At 38.4% G+C, this 23,579-nt stretch overlaps 2 protein-coding genes across 2 annotated transcripts; both read right to left on the minus strand.

Moving 5' to 3' along the window:
- Positions 1-1,918: 1,918 nt before the first annotated feature.
- On the minus strand, positions 1,919-22,395 carry LOC101389928 (vomeronasal type-1 receptor 4-like). Its single transcript, XM_004440213.2, has 2 exons — positions 22,329-22,395; positions 1,919-3,297 (listed from the first exon to the last, which is right to left on the minus strand). Exon 2 carries the CDS (start codon positions 3,094-3,096, stop codon positions 2,149-2,151), a length of 948 nt encoding a protein of 315 aa, XP_004440270.1. The 5' UTR covers positions 3,097-3,297; positions 22,329-22,395; the 3' UTR covers positions 1,919-2,148.
- LOC101389655 (vomeronasal type-1 receptor 3-like) lies at positions 19,822-23,151 on the minus strand. Its single transcript, XM_087421442.1, has one exon. The coding sequence runs from the start codon at positions 23,046-23,048 to the stop codon at positions 22,101-22,103; it is 948 nt and encodes a 315-aa protein (XP_087277568.1). The 5' UTR covers positions 23,049-23,151; the 3' UTR covers positions 19,822-22,100.
- Positions 23,152-23,579: the final 428 nt, after the last annotated feature.

The following is a 23,579-nucleotide window of genomic DNA, read 5'->3' on the forward strand; positions in this document are numbered from 1 at the left end:
CAGGCAAATTGAAATCCCAGTTGTAAAGCCAAAACTTACGATGTATAATTTTTTCACAAAATGAATACACCAAATGCCAAAATGTTTCCTTCGCCTGAGTTAGTGTGTCTTGGAAATATATAATATGATTAATACTATTTTTGCTTATTTTCAATTTTTAAAATGGTGTTGTTTGGGATTAATAAATAAAAATAATGCATTTCACCAAAAATTGACATGTTTTGAAAGCACAACGTAGTTTGAAACCTGCTGAGTTAAATTCTGATTCTATTGAACATCACTATTATTTCCAGGTGAGCAGAACCAGATGCAATATAATGGGAACCAAAGCTCAGAGGTTGCAAGTGGGCTGAGATCTGCAGACTCACACCATAAACCAAAGACACAGAATAGAACTCAACATAAAGTAATATTTGAGAAGACTCAGACACAGTTAAATAAAGACTCTATGGAATTAATGAGGAAGAATTTAACCTAAAAATGATTACAGTGGATGGTGTTATTAGTTCAGTTAGTAAACACCCTTGGTGGGTAGTGACTGGGAGGGGCATGAGTGAGCTTTTGGGAGCGTGATGTTCTGTTTCTTGATCTGGGTGCTGGTTACATGGGTGTGACCTCTGTGAAAATTCATTGAATTATATAATTTTGGGGATATTTTTTATACTGTAAAAAAGGTTAAGGAAAAATCAGTAGATACATTTGAAGGAGAGAATGCCTGATGCTTAAACCTGAATTGGGTTTGTAAGATCAAGGCAAAAGAAAAATTTCAACTTGTGTTGATGAAAGAGATGAAAACCATGATGAAGACAAGGCTACAGAATAGATATGGAGAGCTATCCAGGAGGCATTGCACATCTGCTAAAGAGGAGTGACAATTTCATATGGAAAAAATGGACCTGGTGGCAAAATAATAACCGAAGACAACTTCCTAAGTTGAAGTTCACCTGAACTGCACATCCAAATCACACCCTGGATGGGAGCAGTAATGAAAAACATCTATTCTTATTTAGGTAACAGTCTTACACACTACGAGAATTTATCTAAGGATACAGCACAAATGCTCATGAAAAAAATTTCATCAAAGGAAAAGCATTATTCTGGTGTTGGAGACCTTTTCTGCACCAGGGAAAGCTGGGAGATAGAGGAAAGTGAACTGCTGAATGAAAAGAGGTAAGCCCAAGAATGCTATGTGTAGGCAAAGTAGAACCCAGCAGCCATGCTGACAAAAAATTTAGGCAAAGATTCAAACTGTATATCATTTGAATCATATCCCCAAGGACTTTAATCAAACAATGACTTAAATAGAACAGAGTCCTCAAAATAGCAGAAGATAAAAATGATGGAAAGTGGTGCTGAGCAAAGAGTTTACAAATTACGTCTATTTAAGGCAAAAGCATGACAGTACATGGGGAAAGTATCATGCTATTTCTAATGGAAAATCACTGAAAGTGAAGGGACACATTTAATTGAAGTTATCCCAACAGGCTGGATCTAAAATAAGAAATACCTGAGCATAACATGGGTAGGGTTATTATTATGGATGGATTTACACAGACATTGAAAGATACACACTTGCATTTTACTGTGCATTAAAGAGAAAAACTCTCAGCGTCCCCAATTCTCTTAACCTGCTCTATTTTTTATAGCTCTGTCATATGCACTTATAATTTTCATATAGCAAAAACATTCTATATAATCTACTTGGTAATTATGCCTTGCTCCTAAAATAGTGCCTGGAATGTGTAAAGTGTGCAATATAAATTTGTTGAATAGAAAAATGACTTTCCTGAGAGCAGTGCAGTTCAATAGAAATATTATTGAAGCCACAAATGTAATTTTAAATTTTCTAGCAGCCACATTGGAAAAAGAGTAAAACCAAGCAGATAAACTTAGTTCTAATGATATGTTTCTAATTTTGTTTAACCCAAATATTATAACATAAAAAAGTCATCAATGTGAAAATTATTAATTTGATATTTAGGTACTCCTTTTCATTGGAAGAATTCAAAATGTGTGTATTTTTAATTTACCACTCATCTCAATTGTACTAGCTTCATTTCAAGTGTTCAATATCCACACGGCATTTTTTTCCTCCTATACATAATCATGGAGACTTCTCTGTTGCTGAAGAAAGTTGTGGGTATCAGATCATCTACTGAATGTTCTTGGAGAAAAGATAATTCTCATCTTTGAAATGGAAGAAATAAATTTGGAAATAATCTTATTATTTTTCATCAGCACAAAAGGGCAGATGGTTGGGTAGCATGCTGAAATAATCCCTGTAATTCTCTCCAGACTGGGGTTTTTCTCAGGTCTATAAAATAAGTAAAGGGTAAAAAAGTCATTTGAGCAATAAAAGAAGACAAAGCAACTTACCAGCGAAAGAATATTGTGGGTGGCTTTGATTTCAGGAGATGGCTGGGAAGGGAGGCTGAAGCTATGCACGTGCTGGGCTCTCCGGCTGTGTTTATAGAGGAGATTCACCATGTAGATACTGGATGACATCATCAGGACCACAAAGAGGAGATCTCGAATCATCATAACACTAAAAAGTGCTATTGAATACTGCTGTTCCAACTGCTTAGCTTGACAATATAGTTGGGAATACCCAGAACCAGTAATTGTGACATTGTTTTTGGCTTCTACAGTTTTGATGATGTGGATATAGATGAGCATGTTGACGATCCAGAAAAAAAGGAAAGAAGGAAACATGCATGTAGACATTTTAGATTTAAGCCATGTCCATTTAGAAGTACTGGGACTGATAGTGATGGCTTGAAATGCACTCAGGAGGGAGGTAGTACAGATGGAAAGACCCCGAGTAACTCTGTATGTGTACAAAGTTGCCTTACAACCAACGTCATCCAGAAAATGTCTTACTCCAAAGGATGACATGACATCTGGTATCAACCTGAACAAAATGGTAAATACATTGACCAATGTCAGGTGTATGAAAATCAAATCTATGGGCTTTTTCAGGTGAGATTGAGTGAAGAAGGTGTACATATATAACATGAAGAGCAATGAGTTCCCCACGAACCCAATACAGATTGGAGACATGAGGAAAACCACAAAAATAATATCGCTTGAATACATTACCTTATTGATGTTTTAATTAGCAAACAGGTTTCACATGAAACAAAATAGATTATATTGTGAAATTATAAATAATGGAGCCCGTGGAAGAATATAATGACTGACAGTTCAGTATGGGGGGTGTTGAAATGTTCAACTCTTCTGTGTTTCAGGCCAAGACGGGTCAGCAACAGAGACTGGATTCCAGAAATTCTTTAGAACCTAGAGTACACAATTACATTTTTTTGTGTGTATGAGGAGATCAGCCCTGTGCTAACATCTGCCAATCCTCCTCTTTTTGCTGAGGAAGACTGGCCCTGGGCTAACATCCATGCCCATCTTCCTCCACTTCATATGGGACGCCTCCACAGCATGACTTGCCAAGCAGTGCATCGGTGCACGCCGGGGATCTGAACCAGCGAACCCCGGGCCACCACAGCAGAGTGCAAGCACTTAACCACTTGCGCCACCAGGCCAGCCCCCCACAATTACATTTATTTTTTTTTGTGAGGAGATCAACCCTGTGCTAACACTGCCAATGCTCACCCCCCCCCCTTTTTTTTTTTTGCTGAGGAAGACTGGCCCTGGGCTAACATCCATGCCCATCTTCCTCCACTTTATATGGGACGCCGCCACAGCATGGCTTGCCAAGCAGTGCGTGGGTGTGCGCCTGGGATCGGAACCGGCGAACCCTGGGCTGCCACAGGGGAACGCACGCACCCCACCGTTTGTGCCACTGGGCTGGCCCCCACAATTACATTTTTAAAGAAGGTGGAATTCAAATTGCTAATTAAAATGGAAAAAAAATAAAAAACCAGTGACACTAGAAAATGAATAGTGAATTTATCCTAAAAAGAAATAAATAGAATTGATATCTGTAAAGCAGAAATTAATAAATAACAACCTTCTATGTAGAAGGGAAACAAAATCTAAGTCAGTTTTTTGAAAAGAATAATAAAATCAACAAACTTATGTGACTTTAACACTTCCCCAAAGGAAGGCACAAAAAATCAGGATTAAAAATGTTAAAGGGATAGCAGTGGAGAAGTTGCAAATATTAGAAAATAACATGATACTATCATTAACTATGCCAATACATTTGGAAATCTAGGCGATATAGAGGCAAATTTCAAGATGAATTGGCTTAAAAAAAGATAATAGAATAATGGAAAGTCCTAAATGTGCAAGGCTCATCATGATGAAATCAAACAGTATGTAAAACTCATTCCATAAGAAGTCTTAAAGAATGTTTCAATGGTGAAGTATGCCAAACACCTTAGTAACAAATAATATCTACAACCAATTGCTAAGGAAAGAAAAAGGGAAAACATTACACTACTCACGTTATGAGGTTAGCATAATCTTGGGAGAAAAACATAAAAAAATAATGTGAAAAGGAAATTACAAACCATTTTATCAACCAAATCAAAAACAATTTATACAAAATAATTTTAAAATTGTGTCCACTATATATACGTAAAAAAGAATCAAACATTTGATCAAAGAACTATCCCAAACAGAAAAAGAAATTTCAACATTTGAAACTTGATCTCTATGTAGACTACATAGAGAAACTTGATCACTAGTAGACTACAAGAACAAAAAGATATGATCACTTCAATATACGCACAAGATCATGTGATAAAATTCAACTATGTGTATCATAAAAAGTTTCAGTTATGTATAAAGAGAAAGGAATAACCTTACCCTGAAAAAACATGTACAATGTCAACAGTATCATATTAAATGTTACACATGGAAAGCTTTTCCTTTGAGATTGGCTATGAGAAAAATGTCTGCTATCATCACTTATATTCCTCTTGTCTTTTGATATCCTGGGCTTTGTAGAAAAGAAAGAAAGTAAAATTTATAATAATTGGAAAGAAAGTAACACCATCTTTTATCACTGGCAAATTCTATAGGTTTTAAGAAAGGAACAGATAGATTCATTCACTAAAATATTGAAATTTTTAAGAGCAATTTTTACGGTTACTGAAAGCAGTCAGTATAAAATCATTTGTATTCCTATATGTCAGCATAAAAATGCAATTTAAAGAAAGATACCATTTAAGTAGCATAAAAATATGTTGAACGTTAGAAATTAATATGATAAATGCGTAAAATCTCTAACGGAAACTGCTATAAATTATTCTAAACGTGATTGAAGCATTTTTAAATGAAAATGAATGTATGATAATTTGAGATAAAGGGTATTATCTATAAAAATAAAATGAGGATTGAAAAACAAAAGTGAGGATAATGGATACTAGAAAGGGGGGTAATAAAATGAAAGGAAAATTATATGAAATGTAGATAAATGTTAATTAAGGTGTAGAGAATAAAGAGACATAAGAAAATCATAAATAAGGGGAGATATAACCCAATACATGGATTGTATGGAATTTTCAAATAGTTCTGAGTAATAAAATAAAAAGTCAGAATAAAATGAAGAAAGTGTGATATGGTTTTCAAATGAAATAAAGTTGATTGAAGACAATAAAACAGTATTGGAGGGCTGTAAGAGCTAGTAAAAATCAAAGAGATGAAAGAATGAAGAAAGTAAAACAAACATGGAGGAAAAGAGAAATAGCGACAATAATATGAGAAAGAAGACAAAATACACTTCTATGAAACAGAAAATTCACAGAAGGTTAAATCTGAAAAAACTGAAATCTCAGTAAGGAAGCTAGAATGGGGAATTGGAATATTGAAAAGGTCTTCATACCGCCCTCTCATTCTCAAGGCTGTGTGGCAGAATCCTACCTAAAGGCAGTTGGCTTCCCCAAGCAAGACATCTTGGAACGGCTGGATTGGACCCTTAAAGACTGTATATGAGGGACCGTATGGAAGGACTTCTCCTCCCAGTGGATCACCTTGTCACCTGTGGTCTCCTTGACCTTGCTAATTGGAGATCATTTTGATGTGCCCAGAGGAACAACAAATCACTCTCCCAGATGCAAAGTGATTCTCCTGGTAAATTTAATAGGTTTATTGATCAGCAGTGTACAGTCACCATCTGAGGATGTACATTTTCTCAAGTTGAACTACATCAGAAGTAAACTTTATGATCTAGGAAAGTGATTAAAGTTAGTTTTCACTCAGCCGGTGGAAATTCCCTCAGGACTTGATAAAGAGCAGCTACTCAGAGAGCGCGTTCACTTGTCCACCTGGGCCTGTTGTGTCTCCTGCTTTTATAGACTGTTTTTTCACCAAAGTTACTGAGATGTGACGTATAACATTGTGCAATTTTAAGGTGTACAATGTGATGATTTGATACCTGTATATATTGCAAAATGATTACAGTAATAAAGTCAGTTAACACCTCAATTACTTCACATTACCATCTGTTTTTGTGATGAAAACATTGAAGATTTACTCTCTTAGCAACTTTCAAGTATACAATAGAGTATGGCTAACTATTGTAACCATGCTGTCTGTTAGATCCCCTGAATTTATTTATCTTAGAACTGGAAGTTTATACCCTTTCACAAGATCTCTATTTCCTCCACTCCAGCCTCTGACAACCACCATTCTACTCTCTGTTTCTGAGTTAGGATCTTTTAGATTCCACATACAAGTGAGAATATACAGTATTTGTCTTTCTCTCTCTGATTTATTTCACATTGCATAATGCCCTCAAGGTCCATCCAGGTTGTTGCAAGTGGCAGAATATCCTTCTTTTTAAATAGATGAATAATATCCACTCATCCAAAGGCCTAGCTATTTGCAATCACACCATTTCATCCAGACTTTGTACATTGAGGTCTCAGCATACTTTTGAGGCCAGGAGAAAATCTTTTTCAAATGAAAGGAGAGCAAATATGAAAACATTCTGATATTTAAGAGAAATGGAGAGTGTGGGGGCGTTTGTTTGTTTACTCACAATATGTATTGGGTGTCTATGTGAATTAAACAACCTTCCAGCCACCGAGGATGCTAGCAATGGAGATGGAGATACCTGCACTGTTTTTTTCCATATTGGACACCACAGAGAGAGCCAGAAAATCACACAAATACACCAAAAGATTCCTACAGTCTGGACACCAGGACATTTTACAGAATGGAGGCAGGACCAGGTGAGGGAGGCGTTTGGAGCTGTGACCTCTGAGGGTTGAGGTCCCCCAACCCTGAAATGTGACTGGAACCTCTATGTCCAGCCCCAACACATGGGCATGACCTAACCGAGAGGGTGATTGGCCTAGGGCAAGGGTGGCACATCCTGAAGCTGATCTCTAATCTCTGGACACTATTGTGTGTGTGTGGGGGGAGGTGGGATTGGAAAGCTTCAACAGAAGGACAACCAGGATCTCAGGAGTTCAAGGGGCAGAGAGTCAACTCAATCAACAGTGTGATAATATTTTCCCATATTAATGAAACACATTAGCATATAGAGACAAAACTCTTTTGAAATAGTTGCAAAATATTCCAAAATATGGACTCACTTTTTTTTTTTTTTGGCTCTTCCCCTATTCCTAGGCATTCAGTTTGGTTTTCTATTTTTCCACTGCAAACAACACTTCAAGGAGGATCTTTCCACGCCATGTCCCTGGATATAAGTGCTTTTATTTTATAGAGTAGATTTCTAAAAGTGGCTTTTTGACCAAGTGACAGTTTTAAGCTTAATCTATATTTTCCTACTATCCAAAAAGTTTAAAGCAATTTTTAACTCCTCTGTTAATTACATCTTATGGATAAAGCCTTACTGAAGTTGTTCCTTGCATAATATTGCCCAAGGAAATAATTTGCTACTTTTGAAGATATTTGATTTCTACATCAATGCAGTTGTTGGAGCCCAGGGCTGGTCACACCAAAATATCTCACAATAGTGATAAATAAATGAAAACCAATAGGTTATATTGTAGTATATGAGGACACCATTTGGTTTAAAACCAATTAGGCCTGAAGTGGCCAATTGAGCATGCATTGTGCATTTGCATTAAATACTTACTATGTCCCGAAGACAAGAATGATCCCCCTAAGGAAAGGGATGTAAGCTCCACTATTTTGGCATTTCCTTCAGGATAAGCATGTCTCCTTAAACTAAGGATTAATTGCTGTCTTGCTGTGCTCACCTTGTAGCCACTCAACACGTGACCACTCACCTTGTGACCGCCGATCTGCTATTGCAGCTAAGCATCTTGTGACAATTGTAAAAGGGACATTCTTATCATATGTGATGTATGTTCTTTGTTCCAAGATGGTATATAACCACTTTGTCCACCCCACTTCTTTAGTGTCCTTCCTTCCACAGGGAAGGAATGCCCTGGGCTAGTCTTCAGATCTGGCTCATAGTAAGCTCACCTCAACTTTGATTTATAGCTTAATTATGAATCATTTGCATTGACATTTCAGGGCGTAGTCATGGCAGGATTTCAAAGAAACCTACCAGAGACCACCTGGAATCTACACTGAACCAGGGCCCATTGAGCTCGTATGCATCATTGCATTCTTCAGGTGACCCTGGTGAGTTGTCCTGAAACTGGACCTCCTTACTTTAAGTCAATGGTCCAAAGTTTATAGGAGCTGTTTCAAACCTTAAGACTAGGTTTCTTATGGGGGTACCAGTACATAACCTAGGTAAGAGAAACCTAGCGGGGTAATTCCTAGGAAGGTGAAAACTAGGGGGAGTTTTCTAGGCCAGGGGAGCCAAGGGGGAACATTAGAGTGAATGGGACAGGCTGAACATTTAAAAAATTTTTTGTTTATTGCAGTAACATTGGTTTATAACGTTGCATAAATTTCAGGTGTACATCATTATACTTCTATTTCTGCATGGATTACATCATGTTCTCATGTTCACCACTCAAATACTAATTACAATCCATCACCACACATGTGCCTAATGATCACTTTCGGTCTCCTCCCTCTCCCTTTCCACTCTGGTAATCGCCAATCCAATCTCTGTCTTTATGTGTTTGTTTGTTGTTGTTATTATCTACTACTTAATGGGTGAGATCATACTGTATTTGACCTTCTCCCTCTGACTTATTTCACTTTGCATAATACCCTCAATTTCCATCCATGTTGTCACAAATGGCTGGATTTCATCATTTCTTATGGCTGAGTAGTATTCCATTGTGTATATACCACACCTTCTTTATCCATTCGTCCATTGATGGGCACTTAGGTTGCTTCCAAGTCTTGGCTATTGTGAATAATGCTACGATGAACACAGGGGTGCATGTATCTTTACACATTGGTGTTTTCATGTTCTTTGGATAAATACCCAGCAGTGGAACAGCTGGATCGTATGATAGCTCTATCCTTAATTTTTTGAGGAATCTCCATACTGTTTTCCATAGTGGCTGCACCAGTTTGCACTCCCACCAGCAGTGTATGAGAGTTCCCTTCTCTCCACATCCTCTCCAACACTTGTTGTTTCCTGTCTTGTTAGTTATAGCCATTCTCATGGGCATGAGATGATATCTCATTGCAGTGTTGATTTGCAATTCCCTGATAGTTAATGATGTTGAACATCTTTCCATGTGTCTGTTGGCCATCTGTATATCTTCTTTGGAGAAATGTCTGTTCAGGTCTTTTGCCCACTTTTTAATTGGGTTGTTAGTTTTTTGTTGTTGAGATGCATGAGTTCTTTATAGATTTTGGATATTAACCCTTTATCAGATGTATGGTTTGCAAATATCTTCTCCCAGTTGTTAGGTTGTCTTTTCGTTTTGTTGACGGTTTCCTTTGCTGTGCAGAAGCTTTTTCATTTGATGTAGTCCCATCTGTTTATTTTTTTCTATTGTTTCTCTTGCCTGGTCAGACACGGTGCTTGATAATATGTTGCTAAGACCAATGTCAAAGAGCGTACTGCCTATGTTTTCTTCTAGGAGTTTCATAGTTTCAGGTCTTACATTCAAGTCTTTAATCCTTTTTGAGTTAATTCTTGTGTATGGTGTAAGGTAAGGGTCTACTTTCATTTTTTTGCATGTGGCTGTCAAGTTTTCCCAATACCATTTGTTGAGGAGACTGTCCTTTCTCCATTGTATGTTCTTGGCTTGTTTGTCAAAGATTAGCTGTCCATAGACATGTGGGTTTATTTCAGGGCTTTCGATTCTATTCCATTGATCTGTGTGCCTGTTTTTGTGCCAGTACCATGCTGCTTTGGTTACTATAGCTTTGTAGTATATTTTGAAATCAGGGAGTGTGATACCTCCAGCCTTGTTCTTTTTTCTCTGGATTCCTTTAGCAATTCGGGGTCTTTTGTTGTTCCATATAAATTTCAGAATTCTTTGTTCTATTTCTGTGAAAAACGTTGTTAGAAATTTGATAGGGATTGTATTGAATCTATAGATTGTTTTAGGAAGTATGGACGTCTTAACTATGTTAATTCTTCCAATCCAAGAACATGGAATATCATTCCATTTCTTTGTGTCTTCTTCAATTTCTTAAAGCAATGTTTTATAGTTTTCAGTGTACAGATCTTTCACCTCTTTGGTTAAGTTTATTCCTAGATATTTTATTCTTTTTGTTGCAATTCTAAATAGGATTGTATTCTTAATTTTTCTTTCTGCTACTTCATTGTTATTGTATAGAAATGCAACTGATTTTTGTATGTTGATTTTGTATCCTGCAACTTTATCATATTCATTTATTACTTCTAAAAGTTTTTTGGTGGATTCTTTAGGGTTTTCTACATATAAAATCATGTCATCTACAAATAGTGACAGTTTCACTTCTTCCATTCCAATTGGGATCCCTTTATTTCTTTTTCTTGCCTGATTACTCTGGCTAGGACTTCCAATACTATGTTAAATAGGAGTGGTGAGAGTGGTCATCCTTGTCTGGTTCTTGTTCTTAGGGGTATAGCTTTCAGTTTTTCAGCATTGAGGATGATATTAGCTCTGGGTTTGTCATATATGGTCTTTATTATGATGAGGTATTTTCCTTCTATACCCATTTTATTCAGAGTTCTTGTCGTAAATAGATGCTGTATCTTGTCAAATGCTTTCTCTGTGTCTATTGAGATGATCATGTGATTTTTATTCTTCATTTTATTAATGTGGTGTAGCACGTTGATTGATTTGTGGATGTTGAACAATCCCTGCATCCCTGTAATAAATCCCACCTGATCATGGTGTATAATCTTTTTAATCTATTGTCTGCGATTTGCTAGTATTTTGTTGAGGATTTTTGTGTCGATGTTCATCAGTCATATTGGCCTGTAATTTTCTTTTTCTGTGTTTTTCTTGTCTGGTTTTGGCATTAGGGATTTGGCATAATGTCAGCTTTGTAGAATGAGTTAGGGAGCTTCCCCCCTCCTCAATTTTTTGGAAGAGTTTGAGAAGGATAGGTATTATTCGTCTTTGGATGTTTGGTAGAATTCACCAGGAATGCCGTCTGGTCCTGGACTTTTATTTTTGGGGAGGTTTTCGATTACTGTTTCGATCTCCTTACTGGTGATTGGTCTATTCAAATTCTCTATTTCTTCTTGATCCAGTTTTGGAAGGCTGTATGATTCTAAGAATTTATCCGTTTCTTCCAGATTGTCGAATTGGTTGGCGTATAGCTTTTCATAGTATTCTCTTATAATCTTTTGTATTTCTGAGGTGTCCATTGTAATTTCTCCTCTTTCATTTCTGATTTTACTTATTTGAACCTTCTCTCTTTTTTTCTTGGTGAGTCTAGCTAAAGGTTTGTCAACTTTGTTTATCTTTTCAAAGAACCAGCTCTTGGTTTTATTAATTTTTTCTATTGTTTTTTTAGTCTCTATTTCATTTATTTCTGCTCAGATTTTTATTATTTCCCTTCTTCTACTGATTTGGGGCTTTGTTTGTTCTTCTTTTTCCAGTTCCTTTAGGTGCATTGTTAGATTGTTTATTTGAGATTTTTCTTGTTTGTTGAGATAGGCCTGTATCGCTATAAACTTCCCTCTTAGAACTGCTTTTGTTGTGTCCCATAAACTCTGGCATGTCATATTTTCATTTTCATTTGTCTCCAGGTATTTTTTGATTTCTCCTTTGATTTCTCCATTGACCCAATGGTTGTTCAGTAGCATTTTGTTTAATCTCCACATATTTGTGGTTTTTCTGGTTTTCTTCCTGTAGTTGATTTCTAGTTTCATACCGTTGTGGTCAGAAAAGATGCTTGGTATTATTTCAATCTTCTTAAACTTATGGAGACTTGTTTTGTGGCCTAATATATGATCAATCCTGGAGAATGTTCCTTGTGCATTTGAAAAGAATGTGTATTCTTCGGTTTTTGGATGGAATGCTCTGTATAGATCTACTAGGTCCATCTGTTCTAGTATGTCATTTAAGGCCAATTTTTCCTTATTGATCTTCTGTTTGGATGATCTATCCATTGGTGTAAGTGGAGTGTTCAAGTCCCCTACTATTATTGTGTTACTATCTAGTTCTCTTTTTATGTCTGTTAATAATTGCTTTATATATTTAGGTGCTCCTACTTTGGGTGCATAGATATTTACAAGTGTTATATCTTCTTGTTGGATTGTTCCCTTGATCATTATGTAATGCCCTTCTTTGTCTCTTTTTACTGTTTTTGTTTTAAAGTCCATTTTTTCTGATATGAGTATTGCTACCCCAGCTTTCTTTTCATTGCCATTTGCGTGGAGTATCTTTTTCCATCCCTTCACTTTCAGTTTGTGAGTGTCTTTAGGTTTGAAGTGTGTCTCTTGTATGCAGCATATATATGGGTCTTGTTTTTTTATCCAATCAGCCACCTTATGCCTTTTGTGAGTGTGTGTGTGTGTGTGTGTGTGTGTGTGAGAGGAAGATCAGACTTGTGCTAACATCTGGCAATCCTCCTCTTTTTTTGCTGAGGAAGACTGGCCTGGGCTAACATCCGTGCCCATCGTCCTCCACCCTATATAGGATGCCGCTACAGCATGGCTTGCCAAGCAGTGGGACGGTGCACGCCCGGGATCTGAGCCGGCGAACCCTAGGCTGCTGCAGTGGAGCATGCGCACTTAACCACTTGTGCCACCGGGCCGGCCTCCCACCCTATGCCATTTAATTGGAGCATTTAGGCCATTGACGTTTACAGTAGCTATTGATAAGTATTTACTTACTGCCATTTTTAAACTTTTTTTTTCCCTCGGTGTTTTAGTAGTCCTTCTCTCTTGCTTTCTTCTTCTCTTGGTCTCTTCCCTTGTGGTTTGATGGCTTTCTTTAATATTACATTTCGGGTTCCTTTCTCTTGTTTTTTTGTGTATTTATTATAGGTTTCTCGTTTATGATTACCATGGGGTCCATATACAGTAACCTACGTATATAGGAATCTATATTAAGTTGATGGTCTCTTTAGTTAGACCTCTGACTGAAAGCTCTTTATCTCCCCGCCTCCTTCCTTTTATGTTTTTGATATCATATCTAACCTCTTTTTTGTGCATTTGTATACATTACCCTCTTATCATGGAAATAGATAATTTTTCCTATTTGTGGTCTTCTCTTTTACCCTTAAATAACTCCCTTTAGCATTTCTCATAGTACTGGTTTCTTGGGGAAAAACTCCTTTAATTTTTGCTTGTCTGGGAAACATTTTATCTCTCCTTTTCTTTTGAATGATAACCTCGCTGGGTAGCGTATTCTTGGCTGTAGGTTTTTTACTTTTAGCACTTTAAATATATCGTGCCACTCTCTTCTAGCCTGTAAGGTTTCTGCCGAGAAATCAGCTGATAGCCTTATGGGGTTTCCTTTGTATGTAACTTATCTTTCTCTTGCGGCTTTTAGGATTCTCTCTTTATCTTTAATTCTGGACATTTTGATTATGATGTGTCTTGGTGTGGGCTTCTTCGGGTTTATCTTGTTTGGTGCTCTCTGTGCTTCCTGTACCTGGAAGTCTGCTTCCTTCCTTAGGTTAGGGAAGTTTTCAGCTATTATTTCTTGCAATAGATTCTCTGTCCTTTTGTCTCGCTCTTCTCCTTCCGGGACACCTATAACACGGATGTTAGTGCACTTGATGTTGTCCCAGAGGTCCCTTAGACTGTCCTCACTCTTTTTAATTCTTTTTTCTTTTACCTGTTCAGCTTGGGTGATTTCTTCTAGTCTTTCGTCCAGCTCGCAGATCCGTTCTTCTGTATCCTCTACTCTGCTTTTGAGTCCGTCTAGTGAATTTTTCATTTCCAGTATTGTATTCTTCATTTCTGATTGGTTCTTTTCTATATCTTCCATTTCTTCATTGACATTCTCACTGAGTTCATCTATTCTTCTCCCCAGATCAGTGAGCATCCTTAACACTCTTAGTTTGCACTCTCTGTTGGGTAGGTTGCTCATTTCTGTTTCACTTAGTTCCTTTTTTATTGTTTTGTTGTGTTCCCTTACTTGGAACATATTCCTCTGCCTCCTCATTTTGCCAAATTCCCTATGCTAGTGTCCATGTATTAGGTAGGTCAGCTACATCCTGCTCTTGGATGGGTGACCTTACTTATGTGATTCCTTATGAGGCCCGGTAGTGTGCTTCCCTCAGTTCTGAAGGTTCCAGGAGTGACCCCTATGTGGGCTACGTGTGTCCTTCTGTTGTGGCATGGTTGCTCTCACTGTAGGTGCCCAGGGAGGCTGAGTTATGCTCCTGGCCAGCTGTTGTAATGCTCAGCTGCTTGTAGTTGTTGTGGGCCCTTCAGTCTCTTTATCAGGTGTGGGAAGCCCCAGCACAGTTGGCCGCAAGTTCTAATAGCACATTTGTGTGACAGTATTTCTTTTAAGTGAGTAGTCCCCCAGTGTGGCAGGTTGTTAGGCTCTGGGGCTTACAATTGCTATAAGCTTATAGCCTTTAGGTCTCTTGTCAGCTCTCTGAGGGTTGCAGCTGGGTGGGGCTGGCCTCAGGCATGGGAGCACCCAATTGTTTCAGGCTTTGGAAAGTGAGGCAAACCCCCATGTGGGTCTTTGAGAAGCACAAGTCTTCTGCAGCTGACAAGCACTGCTGCCCACAGGTCCACACACACAGTCAACACAGTCCTGCCCCATGTGCATGCACCAATGTCCTGAAGCTAACCCAGTCTCTCCAAGGCGGGAGCCCCACAAAATCCACCACCACCCCGCACTCTCCACCCACTCCTTGCACACTCCCTGTCCCAGAGAGGTGGACCCACTTTGGAGAATCCAGGTAGGTCACTTAGCAGGCCCACAAGTGGCCCAATGGCTTGTTGTTGGGTGGGATCTATCCCTAGGGTGGGCTGCCTGCCCTGGTGAGCTGGGTTAAATTGGTGCTCTAGTGGGTGGGCCAGAGCCTGGGCTAGCAGGACCCAGGGAGAACTCCAATTGTGTCTGCCAGTGTCTGTGCCAGTACGCCCACACCAGGCCACAACGATGGCCGCCGCCAACGTCCCAGTCCCTGGAGAGGTCTCACCTCTCACCAAGATGCACTCAGATCCTATCAGGTGAGGAGTCTCTTTTCACCAAAGCACTGTGCACCTTTCTTTATGGTGATTTTAGGCTGCTTTCTGAAATGGATGAATTTGTGCATGGGCCCTTTAAGAGCCAGTTTTAATTTCTTTGGGAGCCAGCTTTTCTGAGGGGTACTCCCCAATGTTTTAGTAGCAAGTAAAGTCAGATATTTTGCCACTCGTCTGGATTGTGCTGGGTCCAAAAAATGCCTACAGTCAGGGCTTTCCCCGGCTGAGGGCCCCACTCCTCCAGGGAGGGCTGAGTAACTTTGGGCTGCTCCCAGGTGGTCGTGAAGCGCTGCAGCTTGTGAAGGTGGCCTTTTTTCTCTCCCGAAGGGAGTTTCTGCCTCTTCCACCTCAATGGGGATTGCCGTTTGCAGCAGAAGTTCCTCTTATCCAGTTTTCAGTTCTCTCTCAGGGGTAATTTTTCCACTAGTAGTTGTAAATTAGCTGTGTCTGCGGGAGGAGGTGAGTTTAGAGTCTGCCTATGCCACCATCTTGACTTCTCTCTCCTCTCTTTCTTAAAAGGATAATTTTCCTAGACTTTTAGTCTTCTCTTGAAAAAGAGATTATAAAAGGTTTTCTTCACTTTTGAGTGAGTCTCACTTTGGTTAAATGGATAACTAAGCACTGTTCCATAGTGACCCTCATTTCATGGCAACAAGATCAGAAACCCCTTGATCTTGTTTGACAAAGTGTTTTAAAGCCTTTTGATGTTTTTGACAAGCTCCCCAAAATTCATATTCTGAATGAAGTCTCTCTTTGGACTTACAAAAAATTTCTCTGAGAATTTTCAGAGGGCCCCTCGGACTTCTCAAAGAAATTCTTTCTCTATTCCTATAAAGAGGGAAATACTAAACTAATTAGGCTTATTTGGTATGCTAAATTGCACAGGAAGCATTGTCAAGCAAATGATGATAAGCATTCTCAGGTTATATTGCATAGGTAAATATTATTCACTATCTTAACCCTGCTACCTTGCTTCCAGCACTACAAGAGGAAAAGACCATGACTGCACTCTATTATCTAATTTGGTTTACATGTGGGTGTTGCTTTAATGATAAGCAGGGATATTATCAAGCTGGATATGCTGTCCAGCCTCGAGAATGCCCACTACTATCTATTAACTCTGCTAACCCTATAAAATATTCCCTTCAAGAGGCTCAAGAAATCACCACAGAAGAAGAGAAACAAAGGTGGCAATAATAGGGGGAAAACAATACTTTTGGAGACTTTCTCCCACAGTGGCTCATAAAGCCTATACTTGTTATGCTATATGCCCAAGGTATAATCTAAGGAAATTACTTCATGGGTCACAAGGCCACTTTCCCCTTCCTAATGGACCCTTTGAGGTATGGCAATTGAATTTTTTCCAAATGCCACCATCCCAAGGATAAATATATCTTGTAATGATCTGTATGTTCTCACATTGGGTTGAGCCCTTTCCTTGCAGCAGAGCGATGGCTTTAGGTAAATTACTATTGAAAAGGATAATTCCTGTTTGAGGAATTCCTACTGAGTTACACAGTGACTGGGGGAACTCATTTCACCAGACAAATAATTAAATCTGTTTGTGACATTTGGCCAATAATGCAACATTTTAACTAACGGCACAAGCAAAACTCAATTGGCAAAGCTTTCAGAAGCATTTAATCTCTCATGGCCAAAAGCTCTTCCACTAGTGCTCCTCAATCTTACATCTATACCCTTTGGTAAACATCAGCCATCCCCTTTCAAGATAATAATGGGACGGCCTATGCAATTAGATGAAGGAATGTATGAACCAACTTTGCTTAAAGGACATCTCTTAATTATTGTCAAGGTCTCATTGAGACATCTAAAAGAAATGAGAGGGTGATAGCTGATTCTTTTCACAGTGAGCTCCCAGGTCATAAAGACCTTTAGGATCATGTGCTACAAGCTGGAGATTTTGTTTATTGGAAAAGACACCAGATAAAAGACTCTTTGCAGCCCTGCTGGAAAGGACCATACCAGGTTCTTTTAACCAATTCATGTAGCACAGCATCAAAAGGCATAGACTCATGGACTCACATTTCTTGTTTGTTGTTGTTGTTTTTTAAAGGGCCTCTCCACCTAAGTGGGTTTCAGTTCCTATTTCCGATACCCAATTTCAACTGAACAGTGCAAATATCTCCAAATCAGGATGAGAAGAAGACAGCATCTGTTGTAGACAGCCATCCCAAGACTCTGGACTGGGCCTGTATTCCCAACTTTATATCTCCTCATTTAAACTTTTGTAATGCTTACACTGGATACCTATGTTATAATGGTTCCATTTAATGCTTTCAGAATACCATCATACTTAAAGAAAGTGATTGATTTGGAACAGACTCATCTCCAAGGCTAAGCATTTATCTAGTTGCTCCTAATGGAACTCAGTGATTATGTGGAACAAATCTCTGGCCTTGGCTCCTACCTGGATGGCTAAGACACTGTACCCTGAGCTTCCCTTGGATGCAGGGAAGGATTCGCACTGAGCTAACCACTGATGCCAATCTTCTTCTCTCTAAGGCCAGATGGGCTCATTCATTGTTCCACTGGTATGGCCACCTAGTGGCTCTATTTGTTTCTTCGTTGGGGCTAGAAGTTGTCATTATCACATATAGAAGCCCTGACTAGATTTACTCAACGAGACCTTAATGATAGTCAAGCAGGAATAGCCTCATTAAATACTAAAACATTTCTAATGAAAAAGGCTGTCCTTCAAAATAGAATGGGCTTAGATATTCTAACAGCGTCCCAAGGTGGTATATGTGCAATCATTCAAACTGAATGCTGTATTTTTCTACCTGATGAATCTTCCAATGTGTCAGCTCTACTAAAATGCTTAAAAAAGTAGGTGAACGTCTTACGTGCTCCTACACCCAGTCTTGATTTGTTGGGTTGGCCTCCTTCAGGTATTGGTTCCCTTTTTTGATCCAGATTGAAATTATAATTGCAAACAACGTAAACGTAAGGAGTCAAAAAAATCACATGTTCAATGTTTGTGCGACAACCTAAAATTTATTGAAAAACCTATGAAATACTTCCTCTGTTAATACATACCTCTATGCTTATCCAATATATCCAACTGTTTTTCCCCAGTGTGGACAACTGGGAAAATAAATGAGATAAAAGCCTATCACAGAGGGACATGATGGACCCAGGGCAGGCAGCAACCACCCTGGCACCAAGGGTCAACATTTTGATCATCAATGCTTTCTATCAAAAGATTATAGATCAAAAGGGGCAAAATGATAGATAAATGAAAATCAATAGGATATATTGGACTATACGAGGAAGACACTTGGTTTAAAACTAATTCGGCCTGACCTTGTTTTTCCAAAAGGGCCTGACGTGGCCTGTTGAGTGTGCATTGTGCATCTACCTTAAATATTTACTGTCTCCCAAAGACAAGACTGATGCTCCTAAAGATAGGGATGTAACCTCCCCCATATCAGCATTTCTTTTAGGATAAGTATCTCTCCCCAAACTAAGGATTAATTACCGACCAGCTGTGCTCACCTTGTGACTACTCACCTTGTGACTACTTACCTGCTGTGCCAGCTAAGCATCCCATGACAATTGTAAAAGGGACATTCCTATCACATGTGATGCATGCACTTTGTCCCAAGATGGTATATAACCACTCTGTACACCCCACTTCTTTGGTGCCCTTCTTTCCTTGGGGAAGGAGGAACCCAGGTTAGTCCTCAGATCTGGCTCATAATAAACTCACTCCAATTTTGATCTATAGATTGCTTGTGGATTATTTGCATCGACAACAGCGTATTGGTTATTTTGAATTAGAGTTACTTGAGAATCAAAAAGGGCATTCTGACCCTCCTGTCTCTATTCTCCCTGAAAACAGGAAATAAATCTCCCATTGAAAGGTGCTCTCCCTGCATCCTTATCATTAGAGCTAGGGAATGCAGAGCTGAGAAGTCTGCGTAAACAAACCTTGCTAATTTACTACCACAAGCTTAAACTCTCCTTAAATTCCTCACTAATTATGCACCTCAAATCTAAGCTTCTTGGTCTTGTCATTCCTCAAAAATTTCTTATTTCTTTATGTAAAAGATTTATATACTGTCTGCTTTGTTCACTCTCTGAGCATCATTTATCTATGTATGAACATACGTATGAAACTGAGTGTTTCTTCTGTAAATATGGTCTTGTGTCAATTTTACTATTAGTCCAGCCATAAGAACACAAGAAGGGGAAAAAGGGGAATGTCCCTTGCCTCAACATAGGTATCAAGCAGAGGGAGGGCTTTACAAAGGACACTGTATTCATTTTTTATTTTATATCCAGGGATTCGAGGACCTGTAGGAGATCTTTGGCACACTTTCAGGGAGTTTCTAAATCCCATAAAATTATGTTTGTGATGTTGAGTTGATATAAATAGATAAAACATTTTATAAGAATATTCATCAGGTTGTCTATAAGCATATGACACCCCAAATTAAGAATGGTGAATACAGAAGAAATTATAAAATTGTGCAGAAGATGGAATTAAATGGCTATCTTATAAGCCCTAATATTTGGCTTCTCTTTTCTTAATGGAAGTGCCTGATTTGAGCTTTGGTTGCTGAGGCATCCACTTAAAGACTGCTATCTGGAATAAAGCATTGCCAGCCACCCCACTAGATAAAAAGCCACACTCGCCACTTCAACACATCTTTGTTTTAGGGATCTTCATCGTTTTTTTTGTTTTTTGGGTTTTTTTTGTGAGGAAGATCAGCCCTGAGCTAACATCTGTTGCAAATCCCCCTCTTTTTGCTGAGGAAGACTGGCCCTGGGCTAACATCCATGCCCATCTTCCCCCACTTTATATGGGACGCCGCCACAATATGGCCTGACCAGCAGTGCGTTGGTGCGCACCCGGGATCCCAATCCAGGGCCACTGCAGCAGAGCGAGCGCACTTAACCTCTACGCCACCAGGCTGGCCCCTCTTGGATGGTTTTAATAACTGACCATTGGGCTCCTTGTTTTTTCTCTTCCTGCACTTTAAGTTCTCACTCATATTTTTTTAATTCACTGATAAAGAGTGAACAAGTGACAACCAAGGCCCCCACCCTCAATCTCAATAAAAGCAGAACCAAAGATCTGCTTTCTCTCTCTCTCTGACTCTGTCTCTACCTCTCTCTGGCTTCCATCAGCACATTTGTTATACCATAAAAAAACGGTTAAAAAAATCAGTATATAGATTTGAATGAGAGGATTTCCGATGCTTAAACCTCAATCGGGTTTGCAAGATCAAGGCAAAAGAAAAATTCCAAATTCTGTTGATCAAAGAGATAAAAACCATGATGAGGACAAGGCTACAGAAGGGATGTGGAGAGCTATCCAGGAGACATCGCAGTTCTGCTAAAGAGGAGTGACAATTCCGGATGGATAAAACAAAATTGGTGGAGGGAAGATAATCATTAAATAACGGAAGATAGTTTCCTAAGTTGAACTTCACCTGAACTGCACATCCAAATCATGCCCTGGATGGAAGCAGCAAAGATAAACACAACTATTCTTATCTAGATAACAGTCTTTAACTTCTATGAAAGTTTATCTAATGATAAAGTATGAATTTTGAAAGCTCATGGAGAAAACTAAATTTATTCAAAGGAAAAGCATCATTCTGATACTGGATATTAGTCTCCACAGGGAAAGCTGGAAGACAGAGGAAGGTGAACTGCTGAATGAAAAGAGGTAAGCCCAAGAGTCCTATGTGTGGGCAAAGTAAAATCCAGCAGCCATGCTGAAAAAAAATTATGCAAATGTTCTAACTACATATCACTTGAATCACATCCCCAAGGACTTTAGTCAAACAATGAATTAAATAGAACAGAGACCCCAAAATGGAAAAAAATGATGGAAGATGGAAGATGGTGCTGAAGAGACAACTGTGCAAATTACATCTACTTAAGGCAAATGCACCACAGTAGACATGGAAAGTGTCATGCTATTTCTAATAAAGAATTATTGAAAATGAAAGGACACATTTAATTCAAATTGTCGTAACAGACTAGATCTAAAATAACAAATACATGAGCATAGCATGAGTGGGGTTATTATTATGGAGGGATTTACACAGACATTGAAAGATACACACATGTAATTTAGTGTGCATTAAGGAATGAATCTTTCAGCACTCTCAATTCTCTGCTCTATTTTTTATAGCTCTGTCCTATGCGCTTATATTTCTCCTATGGCACAAACATTCTATATAATCTCCTTAGTAATCATGCCCAGCCCCTAAAATAGTGCCTGGAATATGTAAGGCATGCAATATATATTTGTTGAATAGAGAAATGACTTTCCATAGAGCAGTGCAGCTTAGTAGAAATATAATTGAAGTCCCAAATGCAATTTTAAATTTTTCTAGCAGCCACATTTTCAAAAGAGCAAAACCAAGCAAAGTTAGTTCTAATGATATTTTTTTAATATATTTTGTTTAACCCAAATTATTATAATGTAAACAAGTAAACAATATGAAAATTATTAATTTGATATTTGTGTACTCATTCATTTTAAGAATTCATAATGTGTTTATTTTTAATTTACAGCTCATCTCAATTATACTAGCCCCATTTCAAGTATTCAATAGCCACATGGCATTTTTTCTTCGTATAAATCACTGAAGAGACTTCTCTGTTGCCAAAGAAAGTTGTGGGTGTCAGATCATCTACCGAATGTTCTTTGAAAAAAGGTCGTTCTCATTTTTGAAATGGAAGAAGTAAATGTGAAAATAATCTTATTATTTTTCATCAGCACAAAAGGGCAGATGGTTGGGTAGCATGCTGAAATAATCCCTGCAATTCTCTGAATTCCTGGGGTTTTCTCGGGTATATAAAAAAAATAAAGGGTAATGAAGTTGTTCGCACAATGAAAGAAAACAAAGCAACTTACAAGCAAAAGGATATTGTGGGTGGCTTTGATTTCAGGAGATGGCTGGGAAGAGAGGCTGCGGCTGTGAACATGCTGGGCTCTCTGGTGGTGTTTGTAGAGTAGATTCACCATGTAGATACTGGACAACATCCTAAGGACCACAAAGAGGATATCTTTAATCAGCATGCCACTTATAAATGCCATTGAATAGTGGCGTTCCACCTGCTTAGTGTGACAGTATACTTGAGAATACCCAGGACCAACAAATGTGACATTGTGCTTGGCTCTGACAGTTTTGATGATGTGGATATAGATGAACATATTGATTATCCAGAAGAAAAGGAAAGAGGGAAAAGCACATGTAGAGATTTTAGATTTAAGCCATGCCCATTTAGAAGTACTGGGACTGATAGTGATGGCTTGAAATGCACTCAGGAGGGAAGTAGTACAGATGGAAAGACCCCGAGTAACCCTGTATGTGTACAAAGTTGCCTTACAACCAACGTCATCCAGAAAATGTCTTACTCCAAAGGATGACATGACAGTTGGTATCAAGTTGGATGTGATGGTCAAAGCATTGACCAATGTCAGGTGTATAAAAATCAAATCTATAGGCTTTTTCAAGTGAGATTGAGTTAAGAAAGTGTACATATATAACATGAAGAGCAATGAGTTCCCCATGAACCCAAAAGAAACTTGAAATATGGAGAAAAACCCATAAATCACATCACTTGGAGACATTATCTTATTAATGTTTTAATTAGGTCAACTGGGATCAAATGAAACAAAATATATTGTGAAATTATAAATAATGGATCCTGTGGAAGAATATAATGATTGACAGTTCAATATGGGGAGTGTTGAAATGGTCAACTCCTCCGTGTTTCAGACCAAGATGAGTCACTTCCAGAGACTGGATTCCAGGAATTCTTGAGAACCTTAGAGTACGGAATTCGGTTATAAAGAAGGTAAAATTTAAATGGATAATTAAAATGGAAAACGATAAAGTATACAGTGCCACTAGGAAAGGTATAGCAAATTGATCCTAAAAAGAAATAAAAGGAACTGATACAAGTAACGCAGAAATTAATAGATAACAACCTTCATATGGAAAAATAATCAAAAGTCAGTTCCTTGAAAGGAATAATAAAATTAACAAACCTATGGGAGATCATAACACTCCCCCAAAGGAAGGCGCACACAATATCAGGACTAAAAATGTTAAAGGGATAGCAGTGGAGAAGTTGCAAATATTAGAAAATAGCATGATAC

Source organism: Ceratotherium simum, chromosome 33 (assembly GCF_057802395.1).
Source record: "Ceratotherium simum simum isolate JZ-2026a chromosome 33, ASM5780239v1, whole genome shotgun sequence".
Taxonomy (NCBI): domain Eukaryota; kingdom Metazoa; phylum Chordata; class Mammalia; order Perissodactyla; family Rhinocerotidae; genus Ceratotherium; species Ceratotherium simum.